The sequence below is a fragment of the Azolla caroliniana genome, unplaced genomic scaffold (assembly GCF_043228905.1).
Source record: "Azolla caroliniana isolate FFs.n. ecotype wild unplaced genomic scaffold, voAzoCaro1.0.p SCAF_1, whole genome shotgun sequence".
NCBI lineage: Eukaryota > Viridiplantae > Streptophyta > Polypodiopsida > Salviniales > Salviniaceae > Azolla > Azolla caroliniana.
This window is the reverse complement of record NW_028230436.1, coordinates 4,749,387-4,774,448: the sequence shown is the minus strand read 5'-3', so window position 1 is coordinate 4,774,448 and position 25,062 is coordinate 4,749,387. Positions and strand designations below refer to the sequence as shown.

The window sequence follows — 25,062 nt, the reverse complement described above, 5'->3', positions numbered from 1 at the left end:
AATGTTTTTTATCATGTTGTTTACAAAGTGCAAAGTTGCTTACTTTTGGACATCCCTGATCATGGCATACCACACTACAGATGCCATAGTTTCTGTTACTTTCTCTCTGATGGTAATGCTGCAATTGACAAAATAAAGAATAGCATGAAATAATTCCAGAGGATATCATATTTACAGTTTAATTCAGCTTCTTGTAATGATGTCTAAGTGCGTCAATTGGAGATAAGTTGTTTCTATCTTGAACCTCATTAAGACAAAAAATTATTTAATGAGGTTGATGATAACAATTAAACGAAACTAAATGTTAGGAAGACATGACCAATACATTGAAAAGTCTTTCAAAAGGAAAGATGGAGTTATTGATGTTACTCATGTCTTAGGAATTTCCTCCTTGATGTTAAGACAATGGTTATTTGACACTTCAAACTAGTATGTTTCGACATTGCATTAAGTATATTAGTAGCACATAATTTGGCGTTCACAATACAAATGCTTCTAGGGAGTTTATTTGCTTTAGTCCCCTACATGTCTAATAAGTGGGCATGAAATTACAAGTGCAATGATTTGTTTTATTCTCAGTGGAGCCACAAAACCCCCAGAGGTAACTGCTCTTGTCATTTCATCCTTCTTACCTTCTAAACATTTGGGTACACTTCAAAGTATGGGTTACAAATATTTCTACAATCAAACCATATCAGAACCAATTGGAAAAGGAACTAAACAATGTCTTACAACTTACTTGGTTGTGTAATCAAAGCATGTTATTGCCATATTGCCGCTAGAAAATTGAGGTTAAGTATTAGTATTAGTGCAAATAGAGCGTTACATTCTATGGCAGTTCTGTTGCACATCTTGCTTCTTGAATTGCATTACATCAGGAATTCCTTTCCACATAGGAATAAGGTCGTATTGGTTTTCTACAATTTTTTCATAAACTAGAAATGTTATGCATCAAGGGTGACAAGAAAGTCCAATCTGAAAATTTCTATCAGGGCGGATCAAAATTTTCATACTTTGACAAGGGAACAGGGAATGAAATGAAATGTAATATTCTGCAAAAGTCCAAAATGAACGACATGACCGAAGTTACAACTGTTTCACATGTCTTCAACAAGCAAGATAATTAGATATTGCCATTGTTGGGAGGAAATGTGTTCTTTTCTCTCGTTAGGAACTAATATTGTTCCCATGTAATGAATAGTAGGAAACTTGTTCTCGTTTGCTCAGTTAACATTACAACATGCAAAAGCAAGTTGCTTTATCCTAAGAGTAATGGAATATGTCCTCTCAACTACAAGCCTGAGATTTCTCAAAAACTAAGCTTGATGATTCAACTACAAGCCAGAGGGTGTTTTTGAAAATCCCCAAAAATTCTTGACATCAAAGGTAAACATGAATGCAGATATTTTTTCACCGCATTACGTTATACCAAGCTTTGCTTGCCCTCAAAATTTCACATAGTTTATAGCTCATCTCGGCTATAGACACTGGCTTAAGAATGACTCCTTCCATACCAACTTTCAAGCAACGTTCCTGACTATGTTCATCTGTGTCAGCAGTTAAGGCAACAACCAATGGCCTTCTTTCAGGGTGGATGTTTTTTTTAATACGTAGTGCTACATCGTACCCATCCATATCTGGCATCCATAGATCGAGCAACAAAATATTATACATGCTTCCGGGTTGTGCTAAAGTTGCTAAGCATTGCCGCCCAGACTCAACAACCGTTGCTTGGCATCCAAGTTTCTCGAGCACTTGCTTTGTTACAATTCGGTTGATCAAATTATCATCCGCAAGAAGCACCTTCAGTCCTTTCAAATCTTCATTGTATATTGTTTCCTCTGGAGTAGGAAGAGAACTATCCACAGAAGGTGAAGGTAATTCAAGGCATACTACACATGCCACAACAGAATTAGTGAGCCCCACCCCACCATTTTGGACCCAGGTATGACCATTCATGAGCTGCATCAGATGTGATAATTAGTAATCTAGGGCAAGTGCTATTTAAGATCACATTGATTTCACCTAAATTCTTTAAAAACTATTGAAAAGTGTTAAAATAACCCACATAAAAAAATTCAAAACAGCAATATATGGATGAAAGAGGCATGATGGTTACCTTAGCAATTTTCTCACAAACTAACAGTTGACGCCAAATGCCATCATGATACTGATCAGAAGCAGCATTCTGAACTTGAGAAAACCTATGTAAAACCTTTAAAATATCCCATTCCCTACCATTAAAGCCTGTGTTTCTCACTTCTGTTCTTACATGCACAGATCCATCTGGAATAGGCATCCATGTTGGCTTTCTTGGATCCCACCTAAAACTTTCTTTGGTATCAACACAAACTGCCACTGTTACACTTCCTTGTGCACTAGTAAATCTGATCACAGTTGATACCAAATTCAATATCAGCTGAAGAAAGCGTTTCTCATCACCGATAACATACTGAGGTAGGGAAGATGAAATCTCTAAAGAGAATGTAAGACCCTTACTTCTCGCCATAGGTATGGCAAAATTTGCAACTTCTTTAAAGAAAGATGGCAGATCAAAAGGCCGAAGATCAAGCACCATCCTACTATCATCCAGGTTAGAGAAATTCTGCATATCATTAATAACCATAGACATCAATCCACTACTCTTTTCCACTGTCTGAACCACAGCTTGCTGCTCTATGCTTAAATCTGATTCTTGCAATAATGATGCTAATGCCCTTATTGTATGTAAAGGAATTCTCATTTCATGATTCATTACAATTAAAAACTCATTCCTTGCAAGCATCGCTGTTTCCGCATCCCGCCTAACTTGTTCCAACGCCTTATTTTTCTCCAGTAGCTGTTCTTGTATCCTATGTGAATCTTCAAGAATAGCTGCATGAGAGAGCGCAACAGCCACTTGATCAGCAACTGCCTCAACTATATCCAATTCATTTGGCCCCCATTCCCAACCACTTCCCTTGGGAAAACCCAGCACCATGATTGCATATTTTGTATCGGTTCTTTCTTTAGTATCAGTTCCAAAATTAGAATAACGAAGAAGTGGAAGTCTAACTGCTACAGTTGACCCCATGGTAGCAGCACTATGGTTACATGCTCTTCCAAGGAGAGAATCAGGTGGCACAACTACTGCTTTGGTGGAGTTTTCAATTGTCTTCACTAGCTCATCGTCTGCGAGCACAAGCACAGGTTCTTGAAAATCTCGTCTCTTAAGCTCATGAGTGAGCTCAATAGTCAATCCTTGAGAATCTGGCATCCATATAGAGCAATTTTCTAGATTAAGTGTTCTACCCAATTGCTCAAGCATGATTGAAAGTATAGTGTGCTTATCTACTGAGCGTCGAATCTCATGCGTAAGCATATGAACATGTCTTCCTGCTTCTTCCTGCCTCTTAATGATATTCACTTCACGATTGAGCTCTTCGGCCTTGCTCATCAGAAGCGATTCTCTTACTTTCACATGTAATAGCATAGGAATCATATGCACAAGAGAGATTGCAGTAGCACATGATACAAGTGCTGTAAGCACTTTCAAGATAGTTTGTGTGAACATGATGTTAAAGGAATGTGGAACATAAGTCCACACAGCAACAAAGTGTGTTAACCCACAAAGGACTATAAATGCTCCAAATTGGGCCACAACCCACCAAAATGGAAAACCCTCTGAGCAACTGATGAAGTAGAGGAGCTCCAGAGGGATGGAAAAATAAGCCAATGCAATTAAAAAATCACTGACACGCTGAAATCTCTTCATGCTTTCCATGGCTCCTCCTCCATCATCGTCACAATTACAAAATCTTAACATAAATGGTGGAGAAGATATGCCTACAACAGCTATTGCCACAATTAGAAAGAAGATCAGAAGCCCCACAACGTTGAACAAATACTTCCCCATATATTCCAACTCTATTAGAGTCCTTCCATTATAGACCTGAGAAAAGAAAGAACAGATTTATTTAGGTGGCATTCTCTGCTCGCATCGTTTATATGTTTGTATACATATACACAGACAACACTGTTTCCTAGTCTCTAACACAGCATGATCAATGAAATGCTTTGTTCCCACTCATGTGTATAGGCATTACTGCTTATTTTCTCAAATTCTAACAAGTGATATCATTACACAGAAAAGAAGAAAACAAATAGGTAGATAGACTAGATATATCTATACATCACCATTTTTTTTTCTTAAGTTCAAACAGAAATGAAGATTACATGGACAGAGCAAAATATACACATACGCATCATCATTTATTTGCTCACATTCTAACAACAAAAAAGGGTCCAAAGTCGATGCAGATCAAAACCATAAAACGCAGAGGATGAAGGGAAAGAAGGACGAAGAAGGAAAACCTCTCTTTTAACTTTCTCAGAGATGAAGGAAAGTCAAACTTAAAGAGGAAAGAAAATAACCGGGGGGTGGGGGGGGATTACCTTCTGAGTGGAACCTAAATCTCCATCGCTGAAGGGTCGACACAGAATGAAAGGACTTCTGAGCTTAATGGTGTGTTGCAGAGAGGTCGGCCTCTGTTCCCGATCAGATCCCAATTCAGCCAAGGAGCCATGGAGCTTAAAAACTTCACTAAATGGAAGCCATGTGTGTGTGTGTGTGTGTGTGTGTGTGTGTGTGTAATTCTAATAACAATAATAATAGAGGTTTACAAGTGTCAAATAATAAGATAGAGAAGAGAGATAAGATTGGGAAGCGATAAGTCTGGTTGGTTCGGATCGACTCCCAAACCCTTGTCTTGAACCCGAGTGTCTAGCAATAAACCACTCCACAAGATTCGAAAGCTTGAAAAACTTTGCCTTGGCCACATATATCCGAACCTTGAAACTATGTGTTTATCAAAAGTGGTTGAACCCTAAAAGACCTTGCCTTGACCACAAGTGTCTTAACCACAAAACTATATCTTGCCCATAGAGTGTTTGGTAGTGAAACCATGTCTTGGCCATAAGGTGTTTGTTGCAGTAAGTTGTCGTCATCAACATCAGAAATATTTAATTAGTGTTTGGCCTTACTTCCCTAACTTGGACAACCAATTTTTTATTTTAGCCTTTTGGCAAACACCTTGGATAGTGAAATTCTACTAGTTTGTTTTGAAGTTTGCGTTTTAAGCATTCAAGGACGAAGTATATGTCAACAGAAGATGTGCTCATCTATTAGGAGTAGGAGTACATTTAGGCTTGCAATATAAGTTCTAGGTTTGAGTGAATTGCAGTAATGCTTTGAGAGTTGGAGTACATGTAAGATTGCAATATAAGTTCTAGGTTTGAGTGAATTGTGGTAATGCTTTGGGAGTTGGAGTACATGTAAGACTACGATATAAGTTCTAGGTCTGAGTGAATTGTGGTAATGCTTTGGGAGTTGTCTTGAGTGTAAGCGTGATTTCCTTGGAACTTAGTGGATGGTAAAGGAGATAAGCGCATGGAGACATGTGGCAACCATGAGTAAGCCTTACTGAAAAAGGGAAGGGAATTTATAATGCCAAAGACGCGAAAGAAGGGAGAGAAGAGAAGAAACATCAAGAAAAGGTTGGTTCAAATTATCACAATGAACAAATGGACAACCATACCCATAGACTTATCTAGAGCATAAATAAGAGCTAGCAAGGTTTCTATCTAGCTTCCCTTCATGTATTTGGCATCATAAATTCACATGTATTGACAAAAAATTGTGTTGATTGAATCAACAACAAGTCGTGTATTTCTCTAATGCTTTGTAAAGTCACACTCATTGTATTTCAGCAAGAGACATATGTCTTGTGCCCAAATATCTAATAGAGGCACATGTCTCATCGAGATTTTGGGCATAAGTGACTTTAGAATGATGTTGACATCAATTTGACTTATTGAGCACATGTAGCCCTCAAAGGAGGCATACCTTTCTTTGAAATATTATGTGTGTGTGGGAGAAAGTAATTTCTTTGAGAGGATTCATGCTCTATTGCTCTAGAAAACAAGTTTATAATGCCAATTGCCTTAATAAATGTGCACTCGTAGGTAGGGACCATTTCTTTGCTAAATTGATTATACCCTCATTTGGAAAAAGTAAAAAGTTGTGCCCATCAAGGAGCCTTATGTCTTGGAGACATTGATCAGAAGTGTCTTTGAAAGGAAAATTTTCTCTCTACGAGATAGAAAGCACAAGTATCTTCAGGGTAATACTTGTGCACATAGCAAAGAGGCATGTATAAATAATAAACCTATAGACATAAGGTCACAAATGGTTTTTAGAGGTGTAATTTTGTTTCTGCAAAATACAATGCACAACTACATTTGGGTGGATGACAACATATCCTCAATGTATCGAGCATTCCTCTTCCGGAGGTGTCATGTACTAATTTATATCGTGGGGGCATGTGACATGACCTTTCATGAAGATATTGTTGTAAGCATTGAAGAAATTCAATGTTCACATTTGGAAGGTGTTTAGGCATATTTGAGAATCATACATATCATCTCTTTGACACATGAATGAGGGAAGAGGCTCAAGAAAAGTGTTGCAAGTAGGAGTAAATCTAGTTTTTTGTTTGTTTTTTAATGATTTGATGCTTATATGCATCCAATATTGAAAATTTGTATTAATTACATTTTCATAGTCATTAACCTATTGTGAAGAGGATTTTCTCTACATTTTGGTAGAGTTCTATTTAATCAAAGTAGAGAATTTATGACCATGACAATCTAATGTTGGTATACATCAATAATTTTGAAACCTGATCATGATTAGCGGTATAAGAGTTTTATACAACTAGGAAGGAAATGTTGTGGAAGACTAACATTGGTAGCCTTCTAGATGTGCTTGAGCCATTTTAACAATCTAATTCTTTCAATGGATTTGAAATTCAGAAAAAACCTTTGGCATTTGTAGGAAAAAAACACTTTTAGTATTAACACAAGGTCACAGCCCTCACTAGGAAATCTATTGCGTGATTGTACATAGCACATGACTTTTTGACTTACTCACAATAATGCTTCCATCCACATTTATAATACTCGATTATCTACAAGTGTTTCGTTTATTTTCACCATCTCATTCTAGTCACAAAACTTCTGTAGTTAAAAGATATTGTTATAAATTGTGGAATACCCTAGTGGTATGAGATATTGCCCAAGAACTCACAATCTCTACCCATGATTGTCATATGTTGGCCACCAATACCACAAACAATAATCTAAATATACACAGAACAAGACGTTTTCAATAACACCATCTCTTATGGTCGCTCAATATTTTCATCAATGATATTATTGTGGATTTGAATTCAACCAGATATGTTCTCTGCATTCCGCACATATACACAATGTGGACGTGTAACCATTCATGTAACTAGTAAATGATTCGCTCTACAATACAAGAAAGTTTATTGTGACTCATAAAATTATATGGATAAGGCTGTCCTTCAAAATTTACAAGCAACATATTTCTATTATTATTGAAGCATCTTGAGGTGGATAAGCTAGTCAAAAGTTGCAAACAGTATGGTTTGGCTTATTACTGTAGAATCTCAATGGCAGCAATAATACATTTAATGTGGTTATGATCGTGGTGATGGTTGGGTTGAACATGTGTATTATACATATATATGTATGTATGCATTGATTTTGAAAGATGTCTCATAGTACATACCCTTCTTGTTTGTTTGCATATTCAAAATCATTCTTTCTATGGTTTAACATCATGTATTTCGTTGTCAGTCCAGAGAATTAATAGGTTCTATAACTGAAACAAAGAGAAGAAAGTTGACTGTTAGATTTGCTCACTTTCATGACCTATACAGGTCAAAGAAGCTAAGTAGAGCATGAAGAGTTAGGACATATACCCAAATATAAAAACATGATGAGCTTGTTCATAGTTGAGTGTTAGATTCATACACAATTCATTAATGACCAATGAGCAATGGTATATATTGCCAATGTTGTCTCATTAAGAATCAAATTCATAAAACTAGCACTATGGAAAGGAATGTATAGCATGAGATTCTCACTCACCTCCAAGTTTCCTTTGAAATTTCCTGAGCTGTAAAACGAAGCCAAGATTTGGTTCAGCTTGGGGCCACCGATTTCTTACATGATTATATGCTTGCAAAAATCTCATGCCATAGGTCTTCATCAAGTAAGCAATAACAACTGTAACACTGCATCATGTAAAGCCATATATCTGAAACGATCATGTTATGGGAACCATAGACATGATTCTAATGTGTAATATTTTTATAGTCTTCTTCAGATGGATAGTTTAAAATGCTTTAGAATTAGGAATCGGCAAAGGCTTGGCTCCGCTCAGGGCCCTCATGCCAAGCAGCTTAGCTCCAACTGAAAAAAGCAAAGTTTAAGCCAAGTCGAGTCGACCAACCCTAAGTTACTTGTGCCAAAACCAAGCCTGAGCCAGGCAGCATAAGCCAAGCTTCTCCTGAGCTGCACTTGAGTCATGGCTTATTGGCTTTGAAAACGAAATTAGGAAGAAGACAAGTGTGAGGGTGAGGGAAATGTCTTTGCCGATTCCTATTTAGGATAATGGTGATTCATCTAAGCAAAAGTATCCCTAACATTTTGGAGATATACCAAAACACCATAAGTTTTCTAATTTCACTAGATGATTAAATTGTTTTGTATTGGCGAAATGCTTGCAACTTTTGAAAACTTTGGGGTATTCTAGTTAATATCTAAAAAGTCAGGGGTATTTTTGGTGTTTTGCCCACAGGCAAAACTGTTTGATAGTTTTGTCCGGTAATCAGAGTTAGTGCAGCTCTAATTTTATTGCCAATGACATTTTAATTTTTGTTTTACTGTCAACTCGATGACCTTTCTTTTGTTCTGGATGATATATCACCAAAACTATAATTTGAAACATTATTTGGGTTTCATTGGCCACTTTGGACACTATAGAGACATTACATATATTCTTTCAGTTTTTCTTTCTTTCTTTTCAAATGTTGTAATGAAAAGAAAAAAGTGATAAATTCTCAAAAAATAAACCTTCTCGATTTGCCTGCGAAACAGTGAACAAGGACTGCACCTTCTCTTTGCTTAGCTTCATTGATAAATGCAAAACATTCATCAAAATATACCTCCATGTCCACAGCCGCCCTATCCCACACTGTTCCAAAGGCCAACCCAAGAATGAACTAGCTCGATCCTTTCATAATGATTATGAATTATATTGATTAACATTTCACATGCAATAGTTTAGTCAAGTTTCCAGAAAACTACTTTCTGATCAGAAATAAACAAAGTTAGTCACTCCACAATAATGTTTTTAAATTTCCAATAGCATTCATTCTATGAATGTGTGGAAGCAAACAAAAAAAATCAAGACACTAAAACATACATTCTTAGCTAATGAGATATTAATCTCAAGTCATTAGAAGATGATAATACAAGAAAAACAAATACTGACCTTCTATTTGTTTATATTGAAAATCGGAAGGATAGAGAGGTTTGATCGAACATACAACTGAAAGAATGTGAGTAATATTCAATCTCAACAACTCCTGTTTGTTACGAGCTGCTCCAATTGATCCGATATAGAGCCCCTGAATCTCTCTCTCTCTCTCTCTCTCTCTCTCTCTCTCTCTCTCTCTCTCTCTCTCTCTCTCTCCGATTACGGAAATATGTCACTTTCTGTCTCATATGTCATTTTGGCCATTTGTAGATGTTAAATTTAGCATTTCACTATTTTTCTTTTGGTTTTAAGTGTATGGCCAAAGGCAGGGCTATATTTAAAACAATATATAACAAGTTTTCACAATTTTCACCTAGGAGATGGGCACTATCTAGATAATAAATGTGCCAAACAATATTGGGAGCTTGTTGTTAGATGAGGTGTTAAATTATGATGTGCAAATTTCTGGTTCAAAATCCAGTATACATACAAAAAAGAAATATCTCGTAACCATTATATCCTCAGAAAAACAAAGGTCAAACCAACCTCTTCAATTTCACAAGGTATATTGTCATCTTTCATGTACTTGCATAAAAGGAACTCCCGCATTTTTAATTCTTCTTTATATATATCTTCTGCCCCAGTTTCCATGGGGAAAAAATTAGTATTCAAACAAGTTCATCCATGCTCCAATTTATTGCTAAAATCTGAATGTGAACTGAAAAAAAGGAGTATTTGAATACCTTGGTAAAATGATGTTGCAAACATACTTAATTTTCTAGTTTTCGTTCAAGTTTTAAGCAAAAAAATGATAACACTTTAATCATAGATCTTTGATATCTCGAGGAAAGTACACAACCCTTTAGGACGAACATATTCAAGGATCTACATTCAAACTATAAAGTTTAAATCCAGAAGAATCACAAAATTCTAACACGTTACTTAAATTCATCATCAATTTGTTGAAGAGAGAAAAAACTTCAAAGTTAAATATCTCTATCACTTCATCTAGGTAGAGGTTCCTACAATTTCTCTTTCACCCCTATGATGGTCTCCATGATGTAAAATGAAGTAAATCTTATAAATGCAGAAAAAAAAATTCTCAACTTTATGTGGCATATTTGAGCCATTGCATGGTCATCTCATCCCCATTTTCTCTCATTGTTACAAAGGGTATTTAGGGAGATAACTAAAATCTATGGAATTAAAGAAAAACCTGCATATTTCAAAGTTTTACCTGAATTTTATGAGCTTATGCATAGCTGTATTATTAATTTAACCAAAGGCTAGAGTTGGCCCATAAGTATAGGACAATCAAACCTCAGGGTTTAACGCTCATAATGTCATACTGCCATTGGCACTCACTTTTGCCCCTCTCAATGAGTACAATTTATCAATGCGAATGATGTGAGGTGAAAACCCAAGAAAAATGTCGGCAATGAAATTACCAGAAACTCACTACATCTATTTTACAGAATTCAAAGAAATGGGCATAGCTATGCCCCCAGCTACCATCTAAATATAAAGGGTTTAGGTTAAGTTTGCCAAAGTGACAATCTACATGTCCAATACTGAGTGGAAATAAGTAATGGTTGACCATATACAATTGGTTATTGGTTACAAATTCCTTAGTGACGATAAAATCCAACATGTAACCCAGCGAAAATATTCGCTAGTGGCAGCATATTTTAGGTCCATATGGCCAGATAGCCAAACTGCTTATCAAAGTTGTGGGCAAGATGTCATATTGTAGTTAATGAGTGACATAGACCTTTCTTTGTAATCTATTATAGGGAAAACACAGAAATACCATTAAATTTTGCTTTATTTCCAAAAATGCCCATAAGTTTTCAATATTTTCCCAAAGGCTTCTGTACAATCCCCAAATAAGAAATGCATTGACATATAATTGCACAAAAAGGGATAAACGGATTATATAATTGCCCAATAGCACATATAAATACTCGGCACCGAATTAAGTGAGGACATATGGAGAATAAGAAAAACTGAGAGGCATTCAAGGGGGAATAAAGAAGAATTGAATGGGCTGTTTCAGAGTTCTTCTCTACATTATATCACTAGTGGGAAGTTTCAATGTGATGTGAAAACCCACAACAAATTAATTCAATAGACCAAAAGGGTCACTCTCTATCTCAAGACCAGAACGATTCAAAGAAAAGAACATATATATGTTCCGCTATTATATGTCTTGAGACATAGGAAGTGTGTAGAGGTTGCCCACATGAAAACCTAAATGTCCATTTTGTATTCATGTCGGAAGAATGTTTACTCGTGGTGTGTTTCCAATGTCAAGGGATGGTTCCAAAATTCATGATTGCATTTAATATCCTAACAAGAATGAATTTTTCATTGCAGTCTCGAACCCCTGATGTCAGCAGGTCTCTTGCTAGTGACAATGAAAAGATTGTCTCAAGCTATTTGTACAGATCCTAGAATATAGATTGACAAGGGTCTAATATAAAAGGGAAAATGCACCTTATGTGGTATACGATACATAAATATACTGATGCATGCAAAAATAAAAAGATTCAGAACAAAACATTCAGTCATACTAAAAATCCCTAACAAACATCACTAATCATAGCTATTACTCTCAAGTCTACAGCAAAATTCATTATTCCATTCAATATCAATGCTTGAGAGAACGTCATGATGAAGCCTTAAGGTTATTTAAATTCTCAAGCTTTTACAGTGTGTTACCTCAAGCTATGTTTACAAATTGCTAGAATAGACGGAACAAGAATCTTAAAAGCGGAATGAAATGCAGTATATGGCGTGCAGAGATACATACATACTTATATAGAGGCATACATTTGTGTCTGTGTAGATTTATACATAGTACATACATATATACACATGGAATATACATGTATAGAGAGATGCATGCATAGTTTAATACATGCAAAGAACAATCGATTCAAGACTAACATACAGCAGAGCTATATACATTCAAATCCAGGAGCACCATCCAGGGGCAAACATTCTCTGGAAAACAAGGCATTCTTGGAATTCTACAAACAAGAAAAAAGTAAGGATATACCTTGATAACAGGGAGGTAAAAGAGAACCGCAGTGATGAGTGTTATGGCGAGCATCGATCTGTCTGTCTATCTATACAGGAAAGATATTGACAAAGAAATTCGACCAAACTCAAAAACTCACCAGCTGTTACCCTTGAGAGGCAGGCTTCCATTCCAACAGGGCAAAGGTGTAAGGTGTAAATAAAAGAGAGCATCCATGAATGAGCAAAGAACCCAAATCATACCACCATTGATCTGTTACAAATTACAATGAGAGGTTTGAAGTATAAGAATACAATCTCCGATCTGATCTGCGGGGTGGTCCGAGGCTTTGGATCACCCGAGTGGGTAGTCTGGCACTGGCAAGAGCAATAATCCGGTCTTCGATCGATCGTCCGGGGGGAGGGGGGCATCCGTTTGCAAGTGCCCTTAAGTTTTAATGAAAAAAATACATACACAGGTGTCAGAATTCGACCTTCCATCGAAATCAAGAGGCACCAGGGCAAAAGTTCTGTTACTGATCCACAACTTGTCAAATACTTCTTAACTTCCGGGACAAATATTGATTTTTACCAAGAAATTCTGGGGAAAAAAATCCCATAAGGAATGAAGGTATTTGACACTCCAAGTTTGTAATGGCAACAAGTAAATTTTTTTTATCCTAAGAGGCGTGAATATACACCAAACTTGGGTTTTTTCTTGATGTTCATATTCTATCAAGTGTGAAAACACTAGTTATGGGGTTGTCTTCCATGTGTAACCTTGTTGACAAACACTCAGGTATACTAACAAGTTCTATTGACTACAATTGTCAATTTGAGAGCCAACGATGATATATTTGAAGAACTTGAATGGTATTATTATATTGAAAGAACGTTAGCTTTATTTTTAAGAATTTTAGATTGCTTCTTTATGTTTGCAATGACTCTGAGCACTCGTTATCCCAAAACTTCTAGCGACATGGAGAATTTGTATGTATTGGTTGTAGTATCCAGCCAACAATAATATAGTGAGTGTGAAACATTTGAAAAGGTTTCATTGCAATCTTCCATGTAACTAACCTATGTAGGTTAGCCAAATGGTGGATATGGAAAGGATATTGACACAAGAAATTAAAGATTAAAAATGTTGTATTTTTTCTTAGTAATAGTCCTTCTTTGGAATCTTTATGTTTGAGGGTTACTAGTGTAATCGAATGCATATGGATCTAACCCCATGTTGTCACATTAAGCTACTATTGTCTACATGGTCTTCCATTTATGATTGCACTATGTGTGTAGAGTAAGGTTGTATGTAAGAAGTTCAATCAAGGGTTGTTCAAGTTGTCATTGCCCTCCTCTCGAGTGACATGGAAACAAATTCCAACCCTTGCCATGGCAATGCCACCTTGTGAAATAGTGAACAATCAATCGATTTTATTCGAACAATCATGGCTTTAACATTACAATTGATACATATGAATGGAAGCCCATGTGCACAAAAAAGAAGAAGGTTTCCAATGAGAAAAACGTGGGCACATTTATCCAAAAAAAACACTAGGAAGACAAATTTATTAGTAAGCGATCATGCCATTGCGATTTGAATGAAGTAATGCGAGTTCATGATGATTCCACACTTAAGAAACTTTGACACAAAATACAAACGCTTAATTTTTTTTTCCATCCATCTTGGTTGTGCGAATACAACTCATTTCGTGCAAAACGTGCATACTTCAAATCGGAAAAAGTTCATGTGCACACGCACGCACACACATATTTTACTACATGTAGGGTTTATGATCATTAAATACCAAGAGTCCACGACTATAAGGTGCGATGATGTGGCCATGTTGACACGTGGCAACGAGCGAGAGGCTCAACAAATGTTTGTTAGGGTTTGGGTATGGGCCAATTTCCATGAGCGGGATGTAGCTGCCGGGGCGAGCCTCGCTTCCGCCTGTCTCAAAACTGAGCCCTCGGGAGGGGTGATGGGCGTGACCTCTGTCATTCGCGGCAGGCAGGCCGGCCAAGTGCAAAGCATTTGTGGGCTTCAATAATAATGGGCATTGTCCAACAAACAAACAATGAATCCAAAACACTACATACATACATACATACATACATACATACATATCCCCCTTTTTCCTTTTTTCAACAATTTATATTCCTTCTTTCCTTTTATGATGACTCATTTTTGTATGGAATAGTGGAAAATGGATAGACCCAATGTTCACCCATTAGCAAGCAGATCAGGGATCAGAAGAAGAAGAAGAAGAAGAAGAAGACGAATGGAGATGACTGACGATGTAGATATTTGCCCTGAGTAGCGATGCACCACAGCAAAATTGAGCTTCTTCTCCTGTTTTTAGAATAGTAATTCTTCATCTCTCTGTTCAAATTTGTCTTTTTTATTTTAAAACTGTCACACACACACACACACACACACACATGTACATATGCATCTTCACTGTTGGGCTCTTCTCCCAATACTCTGTTTCAGAAGATGGTCTTCAGACACGTGTGTGTGCGCACACCTGCCTGTGTATTTATGTATGTACGTAAGTATGTTTATGGATAGATAGAGAGATAGAGAGAAAGCGATAGGGAGAGAAATATAGATAGAGAGAATGCTATGGATCAACACAGGAAGGATCTATGTACCAGCACCACCAGGTTCCGTCCAAGGGATGCAGAGGTTTTTGAGGTAATTCTATTATCAGGAAAACATTTTTTCATTTGACTCTTTTCCAGATGAAAATTCACAACAGGTTTGGATAATTCATATCGGTGTCTTGTCATTCATCATAGGTTTAGGCTTGGTTGATTCTTTGTAGGTTTGGATGGTTCATAATGGGTTCGTACGTTTTGATAATTCCTAGTAGGTTTGGATGATGGGCGATTCATAATAGGTTTGGATGAGTCATGATGGATTTGGGTGACATATAATAGGTTATTCATATTCTAGATTTAGACAAGTCACCATAAGTTCGGCTGATTCTAATAGGTTTGGATGATTCGATGTTCCACCTTAGGTTTAGATGGTTAATCATCCGTTTGGATGATTTGTTATATACATGGTTACTCATATAATTCATCATAAGTTTGGATATCCATAATGGGTTTGGAAAATTGGATCGTCCACTGTAGGTTTAGAGGGTTTATCATTCATTTGGATGGTATATTCATAATATGTTTGCATGATACACTCCTTGACTCTCCAATGTGAAGAGTTGGTAGGAAAATTTTATATGATGTTCATTTTTGTAAGGGTAACGTTGATTAAATCAATAACACAATTCATTCTTTCTCAATGAGCGTTTATAAAGTACCTCTCTGAACATATTTCAATGACTTCAATTTATGCCCCACAATCCAAAGGCAATAATATGTAATAACAGGTTGATGATAAATAATTATAGTACAGTGGTTAACATAGAAGCTGTGTATGATTAATAATTATTGGAGTATTGTGCTGAAAAGAATCTCATACGAGAGAGCCTCACAAATGAGTTTGTTGTAAGACTACTCTGGCTTGGTATTTGTGGCATTCTCGTGAAACGCCTCAAGTCTTGGAAAGTTGGACTAATTTAAACTATTTCTCCTAAAGTCTATACAAATTGTTTACAAAAAATCATAACCAATAAATAGACTCCATGAGCATTTTCCTTCTGTGGCACACCCTATTCAATGATCGAGATACCTTACATAATATCATGAATATATAGATGTCAGTGGAATTCAACGAAGAACCCCCAGAGCTGGATTTAAAGAAATTTTATAACTATCTTGACTGATCCTTTGTAGCTGGACTTGTAATAAATGAGAATTTTGGTCAGAGTACAGATGACTTGTTTTATGTTTCTGGACATTTGGGATATTTTTCCTTTGGGTTTTGTCTGAAACTGATCGATTTGCATAGATCTGCTCTCATATTATTTATAGATATGGAGAACCCTCCAGCTAGATTTAAAGAAATTCTATGACCATCTCAATTGGTCAATTATAGATGCGCTCATGACAAATGTACGATTTGGTAAGACGACAGATGACTCATTTTATGCTTCTGGAGGTTAGGGATATGTTTTCTTTGGCCTATGAGTTTGGGGATGCTGGTATCATGTGAAACAATATATACTATCAGGAAAACAAGCTCAGTGCAGGTATCCAATGCTCTTGGCACGCCTCAGCTTATGCATCCAAAAGTTGCCAACCCATTTGTGATGTCAACTAGGAAGAACAAGAACTCAAAAAATTCCACTGAGGACTTTGGCACAATGTGGAAGACCTCCTGCTCATCCTCAACGAGCCAACTTCTTTGAGCGAGGTCATCATCCATGCTGTATCTCATAGCCTTCTCTTCATGTCCTTTATTTATATGAATAACATTCACAGCTTTACATGTCCAAATTAACCAGAATTGCATGTCTCCCAACTGACGGCGAACACTTATCACATGGCATCCTATGATTAACTGAACACAGATTAACTCCTTGCAAATAGAGGTTTTGGCAATGTTGTGACTTCTTGGAGGGATGTAGGCGGTAAGGTATAGATTCATTTCAATGTTACGACTTTTTAGAGCTTGCTTGGAGGAGTATCTAATAAGACTCATTTGAATCTTATGACCTTTTTAGGGCTTGCCTATAATCCAGGATGCAATCCTTTCCTGCAAGAGAAAGTTGATATCATTCTATACACAACTTTTAGTAGCATTGTTGTATACCTATTTAGATATGGTCAGAGGATTCAGCTTTTACAATCTGGGATAATAAACCATCGTCCCAGTTTCAAATTAGCGATATCTATCATCAATTGGTAGATGACCACGTTTGGTTGGGAAGATGTCAAAATAATAAAATGAGGAAGATTTAGGCATGGTTGTGAGAAGTCCTTAACAGAGTGTGGTGGAACTTTTGTCTTTTTATGATGAAACTTGGAGTTGATTCTCTTGTAGGCCTTGGTCTTCTCTATGATGCGCTACATTGCCCTGTCACCAGCTTGAATGTTTCTTTTTGGTGTGCTCCCTAGATCGTGTCCTGGTGCTTTGTGGCTGTTGCTGACCTCCTCTTCTTCTGTCGTTTGGAAACCATTCTTATGTCTGATTGGCCTTGTGACCTTATCAACCTACATGGCCTCCTTTTGATTTGACTATTCAACATTTATTTTTTCATTTCTGTAGTTGGCCCATACCATAGTGGCCATCTCTTCATTGTGCTATGAAGAAGGATCCTTGCGGCCAGTTCTGCTTTGGCTGCCTTGCTTTCCTGTTTTGAGTATGCATTGTTACCTTGCTTTCCTTAGTCTTTGCCTCATCTTTGACTGTGGACTCAAGAAAAGCTGATTTAATCTTTACCCCTTAACCAACTTGTACAATTTTAAAGTTGTTGTTTCAGCTCGTATAGTTAGTCTGACATCCTCCATGTGTTCCCATCCTAGACGGTGTTGTAGTGTGAGTAAAACCCAAACTAGTTTGGAAAAATGTGCTCAGTGGAAGCAGTATGTACCCATGTATGTTTGATTCAGGTTTTATTTGTGGGTATTTTCTGGGTTCTTCTTGTATATTGCATGGTTATGTCAAATCATGTCATGTGCTTGTCCATTACATGTGAATCATGGCTGTGAATGTATTGTGTTTGAGTGTGTGAAATAATGAGAGCAATTTGTAGGGACAACTTGGAAGGCAAAAGTTCAGAAGATAATTTGGGTCTTGGTAAGGCCAATTCAGAGGTTGCTAAAAGTTTGATCGACGGGGTAGGATACATTGACAAAGGTGAGAATATGTGTGAATGTTAGTTGACCTCATTGCTTTTTAAGATGCTAGATTTTCTCCCATATTGACATAATTCAATGTTGTTTAGGCTTGTTTCAACGCAATTATACTGGGTCCTCTAACATATTATATGCTATTCCCCTTCGGCCCAGGCAAGAGGTAACTTTCTTGTAATCTTGGAACTTCTAATCTGACCATGTGATTTTTATTTACATGATTTGATCAGGATTATCACCTAGCCTCTCAAGTGACATCTCTTTCTGAAGCGAGTGGTGAGTCAAAATCTGCAGAGAATACCCCACCCAATCATAAGATCCAGATGGGCTTTGAATCGACATCAGGTCTACAGTCGCAAAGGTGGGCTGATCATAGTCCAAGAGCAGACACCTCTACAAGTATTGAAGAAGAGGATGGTAAAGATGATAATATGGTAAGCCAAAACATTTTACATGGTGTTCATTGAGGGTGTGCAATGTATATGGATTGTCTTGTCCCTTGAAAAAACGTTTCCTTTTTGCATGATAGATGGAGAATGGGAGTAGTCGTGATTTAATAGTAATGTCTGGGTCTTCAGATCATGATCGTGGTGGAAAGGTTACAGATTCCAAGGTATGTGTCATATTTTGTGATTTCATATATGGAAAATTACCACCTTAAGCCTCTTCTTTACGAGATTCCCATAATACCTCACCTGCGTCTCTCGCTTGACATCTCTAGATCTCATGTTTTAGGGCCTTTATGAGAGTCGAGACATGGCAAGGAGTAGTGTGGAAGTTTAAATGTTTGTGACATGCAGTGTTTATAGGCTCTATACTGAAACTCCATCTGTAGACTCGTATGACCTGTAAAGATAGTGTGTCTTGAAGAAAAATATATACTCTATACTGATCTGTATTATGTGTATCTGAAAGTGAGTTTCTTCTTCAGAGGACAGGAAGGCCACCTTCTTCAAATATTCAGTTAATAAGAAGTTAAGACGGGCACAAAGTAAAATGATCAGAGAAGACAAAATATAGACAAGCTGGAAACTCCTATTGAGAGTGCAAGACAGATACAACTGCAGAGATAGTTCTCGAATGCAAAGGGCTGAAAGAGAAAAGAGTTCACAGATCCTAGAGGAGACGTAGGCCTGATTGGTGGGGGAAGGATGTGGTTCTATTTAAAAAGACAGAACCAACATATTTATGCAATTGCCTATAAGGGTTTTCCTGATGTGGCTGAAAAGATATGTTAAGATTTATGGAAGAAGATAGGGGAGGATTTATAAGAAGTTGATGGTGGGCCTACAAGATTGTCCATTGTACAGTCCTGCTGAAGATGGTGGTAGAATGATCAGAAGAGAGACAATATGCGAGACAAAGCTGCCCAATAATATTGTTCTCAGACATAGAGAGTGTGTTTGAGAAATAGAGATGGCTATGTCAGCTTGACTAGGCCCCCCATTTGGCAGCAATAGAGATCTAGTTGACTGGTATGGACAGACCATGTTTGGTGCTAGTGTCCCTGGGATCAGGAGTGGAGATTGTATGACAGTTAGTCATACAAAACAATTTAAGAATTTTTAATGGGTACTTTTGTTGATAGAAGATAATGTCTTGTGGTGTCGCAAGATGTTCAAGATGGGAAAATAGTGCAAAAATCTGAGATCGGTCATTTAAAAAATGGGCTTTAAGGATCACATGACATGCTGAATCTTTTTTATCCACGAACCTGTCAAAATGAGAACATCTACATGCAATAATAGTTATTAGGAACAAATGCTGTTGAGCATAGCAATTAGACTCGGCCTTAGTTCAGTGCATGCCAATGCGAAAAAGAAAAGTATCTAGCTTCTGGTGGCAAGCTGGATGGGCATGGCTAAAGCTCCCTTTAACCATGATGGTTAAAAAGAGGCTACTATGACGGCTTGAAATAGGAAGGACTCTCTGGAGTGTGCTTAATTTAGCCATGAATAATCAGGTTTCCTCAGAATTTACTCTGGGCTGCTTAGAGTAGACTTCTGCAACCAGATTGGCTTTGTGTTTCTCAAGAGAGCCATCGGCCTTGAACTTTCACTTGAACATCCACCGAATACTGGTGGTTTTCTGTTTGTCAGATCATTTGGCCAATTTTGAAATGTTGCATTCGATGGGCTCAGGATACATACATCCTATGTATACTTGTCCCCTTCTCACTTTAAGAGGTTAACCAAGGGTAGCTGGGAAAATATGAAAACTGGGGGCATCATAAATATATAATGGGTAATACTCCAAAATACCCCTGATTTCTTCTTTATTTATGATGCCCCCAGTTTTCATATTTTCCTAGCTACCCTTGGTTAACCTCTTAAAGTGAGAAGGGGACAAGTTGACAGTAAAATCTCTCAAATTTGCACAATTAATTGCTCAAGAGGGAGGTTGATGAAGGACATTTGGGAGAAATAAAGAAAAAAATGAGGGGTTTTCAGATTTTTTCGGTTACATAATCTACAAAATGCTCATTACAGCTGGTCTAAGCACCATCTAAAGGTGGGTTTTGATATATCTATTTTTCTTCATCATATATACTATAGAGTTAGGGTGCTTGTATAACTGTTGGAACCTAAGTGCATATTTTTTTGTTGATCTTCACAGTTTTTATTTACTTTCTTTTCATAATCTGAATGCACATTAAGGTTTTATTACCTCACCCTTATGTATTATACAGAACCAGTGTTTTAGGTTGCTTTTCACAAATTTGTAGCTTTTTATAGTTCTATGGCCTGTGTCTCATGAACTCCGCCAATCTAAAATGACTGATGTAATGGGTCTGATGATTGTACCTCTCCGGCTCAGAATAACCCATCACATTATTTTCATTGCAATACTTTCTATGAGGGTCTATATAAACCTCATAGAAGTGTTCCATCTTGTAATCTATGGAATCAATGTACATGTTTTTAGGTTTCTTTTCACAAAATTGTATTGTTTCTTCTTTGAAGAGTCCCAATTATGTATTCTTTACCTTAGCTTAATAGTCATTAGTGAATGCTACAAGTTGATCCCATAAAGCTTATAGTTATTCATCTGCATCTCTTTGGGGTGAAAGTTCGATACAGTTCTTCTGATTGTTCATTTTCCAGAAATAATAGTTGGTTTTGAAATGTATGCATTATTTTAAATGCAAGATCAATTTATGCACCCATTATGTGTACTACGGATTTCTTTTAGGTCCTCCGTCGTTTGGCACAAAATCGTGAAGCAGCTCGCAAAAGCCGTTTAAGGAAGAAGGTTAGAAAAATCCCTACTTTATGTATTTCTCCATTCCATCTCAATTAATATTATACATTATATTTATGAAGCCTATTTATCTCATGCAGGCATATGTTCAACAGCTTGAGTCTAGCCGAGTGAAGCTTAATCAACTCGAACAGGAGCTTGAACAACTGAGGCAGCAGCAGGTAAAAGCACTATCACTTCACCAAGAAATATGATCTAAATATACAAAAGATCATTCTCATCCTGTCACTTCTTTGAGTGCAGGGGGGTTCTTCTGGTGATCATAATCATCCAGGTATATATAGAGAGGAGAAAAAGTTATGCATATATGTTTCAATTTTTAAACACATACGATTGCCTATTTGCAAAATTTTCTATATATACTTTGTCAGGGTGAACTCTTAATAACGCCCAAATCATTAAGATTAAGATTATGGAGAGTATACCTTACTTAACTATCCTAATAATCACAGTAAAGATTGGTTATTTGTCTAATCTGTATACCACTCTCGATTAATCTAGCATCTTATTGAAGCTGCCTTCTAGTTAAGATCAATAAATAATTGAAGGCACGTCTGGCTTTCCTAATTAGTGCAGACTTGCTTTCTGATTCAAAGGATCCTGAGTAAGTCAAGTTTCTCTATTCCTAATTATGAGAAGTCTTAATTTTAATGCACAGCTAATGTAATAAAATGTTTCAAAATACACAAGCATAACTATCTCTTTAGTTATATGTCACTTATAAGTATATTTAGACAAATTTCCTTAAATATATATATAGTTTATACGCAAAATGTCTATGTAATTTTCCTTTATATATATATATATCCTTTAAATAACAGCAAATGTAATGGCTTGTGCTCTCTATATATTTTAGGTGTTGCGGCATTTGATATGGATTATGCACGATGGGTTGAGGAGCAGAATCGACATGTGTCTGAGCTACGGTCTGCTTTGAGTGCACATGTCACTGATAATGATCTACGCTTGATTGTTGAGAGTGGGGTTTCTCATTACGATGAGCTTTTCCGGTTGAAAGGGATTGCTGTGAAGGCTGATGTTTTTCACATTGTTTCTGGTATGTGGAAAACACCAGCAGAGCGTTGCTTCATGTGGATGGGTGGCTTTCGGCCTTCAGAACTTCTGAAGGTAAATACTCTTTCAACTGTTTGTGTTTATGTTTAAAGAAGTTTTAAGTTTAGTCTGTGTACTAAAAATGTCTTTTAGAACAAACGTTTATATAGGTTTGTTATTGTCTTAGTAAGCTGGTATGTATATGAAAACTTCTGGGCTATATATAATTTGATTTATGTATAAAGGCCTATCTTTGATGATGTGATTGCTTTGAGATGTAAACTGAGACTCAACTAAATATTAACATATTTCTTTGAAAACGCAAAACTCAAAATTCAGTGGAACATGTGTCACTTGTAAATCACTTAAAACTCTCTTTCTTTCCCTCTATATCTCAAGAATCAGGTAGATTTATCTGTGTGTAACAACTGACGACAAAATTGTAATAATCTGCAGGTTGAAGTAAAGAAGAACTTTTTTCCTTTGTTGCTATATATGTATAGAAATCTCATGATGCCCCCCGATTACCATTTGAGGCAGCCAAAGGCAATTTGCAATGCATTTTTCAAATATTTTTCTGTCATATTGTAAACTCTACTGGAGGACATGTTTGCTAAGACCTGAACACCTAAAGTCTCTTTGTTAAACCGTAAATCCTAAATACATGACTTAGAAAACCTTGTCCTTTTGGTATGAAGTTTGTATGAAAGGCTGTGATGGCTGAGTAAATGCATGTTGTATTCTATATTCCATTATTCCTCATGTGACATTTCTCGTTGCATAAAGAAAAACAAAATCATAGAAGACTGACAACAAGGATGTAATGGCTGATTGAATGCATGTGGTCTAATATATACCTTTTTTTTGCTCTGGTGGCATTTTCAGCTGCATAAAGAAAAAAGAAGTCAATAGAAGACTGACTACGAGACCGTAATGGCTGAATAAATGTATAATCATATTCTAATATGGTGTTTATGTTTCTTTTGCCTAAAATGGAAAGTAGATCTTGATTCCCCAATTAGAACCACTCACAGAGCAGCAGTTATTAGCGGTATGTAATCTCCAGCAGTCATCTCAACAAGCAGAGGAAGCTTTATCTCAAGGAATGGAGGCACTACAGCAGAATTTAGCAGACACTCTGGCAGCGCCAGGGTCACTGGGATCTTCATCAAATGTTGCAAGCTATATGGGACAGATGGCCATGGCTATGGGCAAACTTGGGACTCTTGAGAATTTTGTCAGACAGGTTAGTACCAAATTTCTCTCATCTCTTACCCTATATATGCAAATATCATTAGGCTATTTTGACCCTCTTTCCTCGTTACTTTTTCACATAACGGGTATTTGTATCATAATATCATTATGCATAAAATACAAAAGTTATGGAAGTTTACAAATAACTATGATTTTAATGAGTTACAACCGGAAAAGAAAATCAATTTCAAAGCAAAAGGCTAAATGATCACACTACTTAATTGCCAAGTACAAAGCACGAGGTCACATGAACATTAATCAAATTAGAAAACAAAACCCAAAATAACTGCTTATAAAGATGAACCCCTAATAGTAGTCAAGACTGTAGGTGGATTCTCTCTCTAAGATTCACGTGATGTAACTTTCTATTGCATATGTTACATTGGCCTTTTGAAGACAGTAATGTCACATTTCATTTCATTTCGCGCTGTCTCTCTGGTACTTTACACTGTAGCATCAAATTCATAAAAATTAGATCCTCACCATGGGCTTAGCCTCGTCCTATTGATGGTATTAGTCTCCTGCGGAAGTTAATGGTCTATTTGCCCAATGAACCAGGGTTCAAATTCTAAGTAAAATTGCAGTAAACACCCATTAACTTCTGGTCACTAATCTGAACACCCTTGGTCCAAATATTTTCATGCTAGTTCTATGTACATACATTCATGAACACCATTTGATAGAATATGCTCTTTTAAAGGTAAAACTAGTTTTATGCATGGATATCCTTTGTGTTATGTATATGTATACATAGGCGGACAATCTTCGACAGCAAACTCTACAGCAGATGCACCGCATTCTCACAACACGGCAAGCAGCGCGAGGTTTGCTTGCTATGGGAGATTACTTCTCTCGGCTCCGTGCTTTAAGCTCTCTTTGGATAGCTCGTCCACGTGATTGAAAAATCTCGATTTAACTGTAACATAGGATCCTAGATTATACGATAAAAAAACAGGTTGCGACATGCAGGTGTAAAAGTAAAAATAAATTCTCAATGCCTTAGTCGCTCAAGGAAAAATAATATTAGGTTGTATGTTGAAATCTGTATTGCTTATTTAAACATTTACAATTACAATTGATTTTCGTCACATTGTTGCATTCTCCATTGGACAATAATTTAAGTGAATCAAATTAAACAATTCTTGGAAAAAAAAATCAATGAGTTGGAATAGGCACAAATAAAAAATTCAACCTTTGACATCATTTGGCATGCCAAGCAAAACCTCGTGCTAGTGATTACCGTGATCATGAAAGAAAGGGGACATTTTAAGAAGCTTTTGATCTTCTTCAACTTTCCAATATGGTGCTTAACTTGCGACTAC

At 36.7% G+C, this 25,062-nt stretch overlaps 3 protein-coding genes across 15 annotated transcripts; 1 reads left to right on the top strand and 2 right to left on the bottom strand.

The window, feature by feature from the left end:
• Positions 1–1,026: 1,026 nt before the first annotated feature.
• On the bottom strand, positions 1,027–4,601 carry LOC147868516 (ethylene receptor 1-like). Its single transcript, XM_087320219.1, has 3 exons — positions 4,435–4,601; positions 2,120–3,931; positions 1,027–1,962 (listed from the first exon to the last, which is right to left on the bottom strand). The coding sequence occupies exons 2-3, from the start codon at positions 3,893–3,895 to the stop codon at positions 1,411–1,413; spliced, it is 2,328 nt and encodes a 775-aa protein (XP_087176345.1). The 5' UTR covers positions 3,896–3,931; positions 4,435–4,601; the 3' UTR covers positions 1,027–1,410.
• Positions 4,602–7,310: 2,709 nt separating this feature from the next.
• Positions 7,311–12,627, bottom strand: LOC147868515 (dual specificity protein phosphatase 1-like). 8 transcript variants are annotated; one of them, XM_087320167.1, is made up of 6 exons: positions 12,450–12,557; positions 9,935–10,106; positions 9,404–9,539; positions 8,983–9,103; positions 7,996–8,141; positions 7,311–7,726 (listed from the first exon to the last, which is right to left on the bottom strand). In XM_087320167.1, exons 2-6 carry the CDS (start codon positions 10,037–10,039, stop codon positions 7,698–7,700), a joined length of 537 nt encoding a protein of 178 aa, XP_087176293.1. In that variant the 5' UTR covers positions 10,040–10,106; positions 12,450–12,557; the 3' UTR covers positions 7,311–7,697. The 8 variants fall into 8 exon arrangements, with proteins under 8 accessions (XP_087176293.1, XP_087176278.1, XP_087176286.1 ...); XM_087320152.1 differs by having other exon boundaries at positions 9,935–10,131; positions 12,459–12,507; XM_087320160.1 differs by lacking the exon at positions 12,450–12,557 and having other exon boundaries at positions 9,935–10,427.
• Positions 12,628–14,647: 2,020 nt separating this feature from the next.
• On the top strand, positions 14,648–24,828 carry LOC147868514 (transcription factor TGA2.2-like). Of its 6 annotated transcripts, none has more exons than XM_087320089.1 (12): positions 14,650–14,779; positions 15,053–15,110; positions 18,073–18,176; positions 18,265–18,335; positions 18,403–18,606; positions 18,702–18,785; positions 21,365–21,424; positions 21,514–21,594; positions 21,677–21,707; positions 22,290–22,561; positions 23,490–23,732; positions 24,495–24,828. In XM_087320089.1, the coding sequence occupies exons 2-12, from the start codon at positions 15,094–15,096 to the stop codon at positions 24,639–24,641; spliced, it is 1,314 nt and encodes a 437-aa protein (XP_087176215.1). In that variant the 5' UTR covers positions 14,650–14,779; positions 15,053–15,093; the 3' UTR covers positions 24,642–24,828. The 6 variants fall into 6 exon arrangements, with proteins under 6 accessions (XP_087176254.1, XP_087176215.1, XP_087176223.1 ...); XM_087320097.1 differs by lacking the exon at positions 14,650–14,779 and adding an exon at positions 14,891–14,948; XM_087320128.1 differs by lacking the exons at positions 23,490–23,732; positions 24,495–24,828 and adding an exon at positions 23,185–23,469 and having other exon boundaries at positions 14,648–14,779; positions 22,290–22,579.
• The last annotated feature ends 234 nt before the right edge of the window (positions 24,829–25,062 follow it).

Excerpts from the sequence above, each read along its gene's own strand:
- LOC147868516 (XM_087320219.1), bottom strand. The coding sequence starts at position 3,895 with ATGGGGAAGTATTTGTTCAACGTTGTGGGGCTTCTGATCTTCTTTCTA. Across the intron at positions 1,963-2,119 it reads TTTGTGAGAAAATTGCTAAG|CTCATGAATGGTCATACCTG; the intron begins GTAACCATCATG and ends CATCTGATGCAG.
- LOC147868515 (XM_087320167.1), bottom strand. The coding sequence starts at position 10,039 with ATGGAAACTGGGGCAGAAGATATATATAAAGAAGAATTAAAAATGCGG. Across the intron at positions 8,142-8,982 it reads TTCGCAGGCAAATCGAGAAG|TGTTACAGTTGTTATTGCTT; the intron begins GTTTATTTTTTG and ends TACATGATGCAG. Across the intron at positions 7,727-7,995 it reads ATTTCAAAGGAAACTTGGAG|TTATAGAACCTATTAATTCT; the intron begins GTGAGTGAGAAT and ends TCTTTGTTTCAG.
- LOC147868514 (XM_087320089.1), top strand. Across the intron at positions 21,595-21,676 it reads AACAACTGAGGCAGCAGCAG|GGGGGTTCTTCTGGTGATCA; the intron begins GTAAAAGCACTA and ends CTTTGAGTGCAG. Across the intron at positions 22,562-23,489 it reads GGCCTTCAGAACTTCTGAAG|ATCTTGATTCCCCAATTAGA; the intron begins GTAAATACTCTT and ends AATGGAAAGTAG.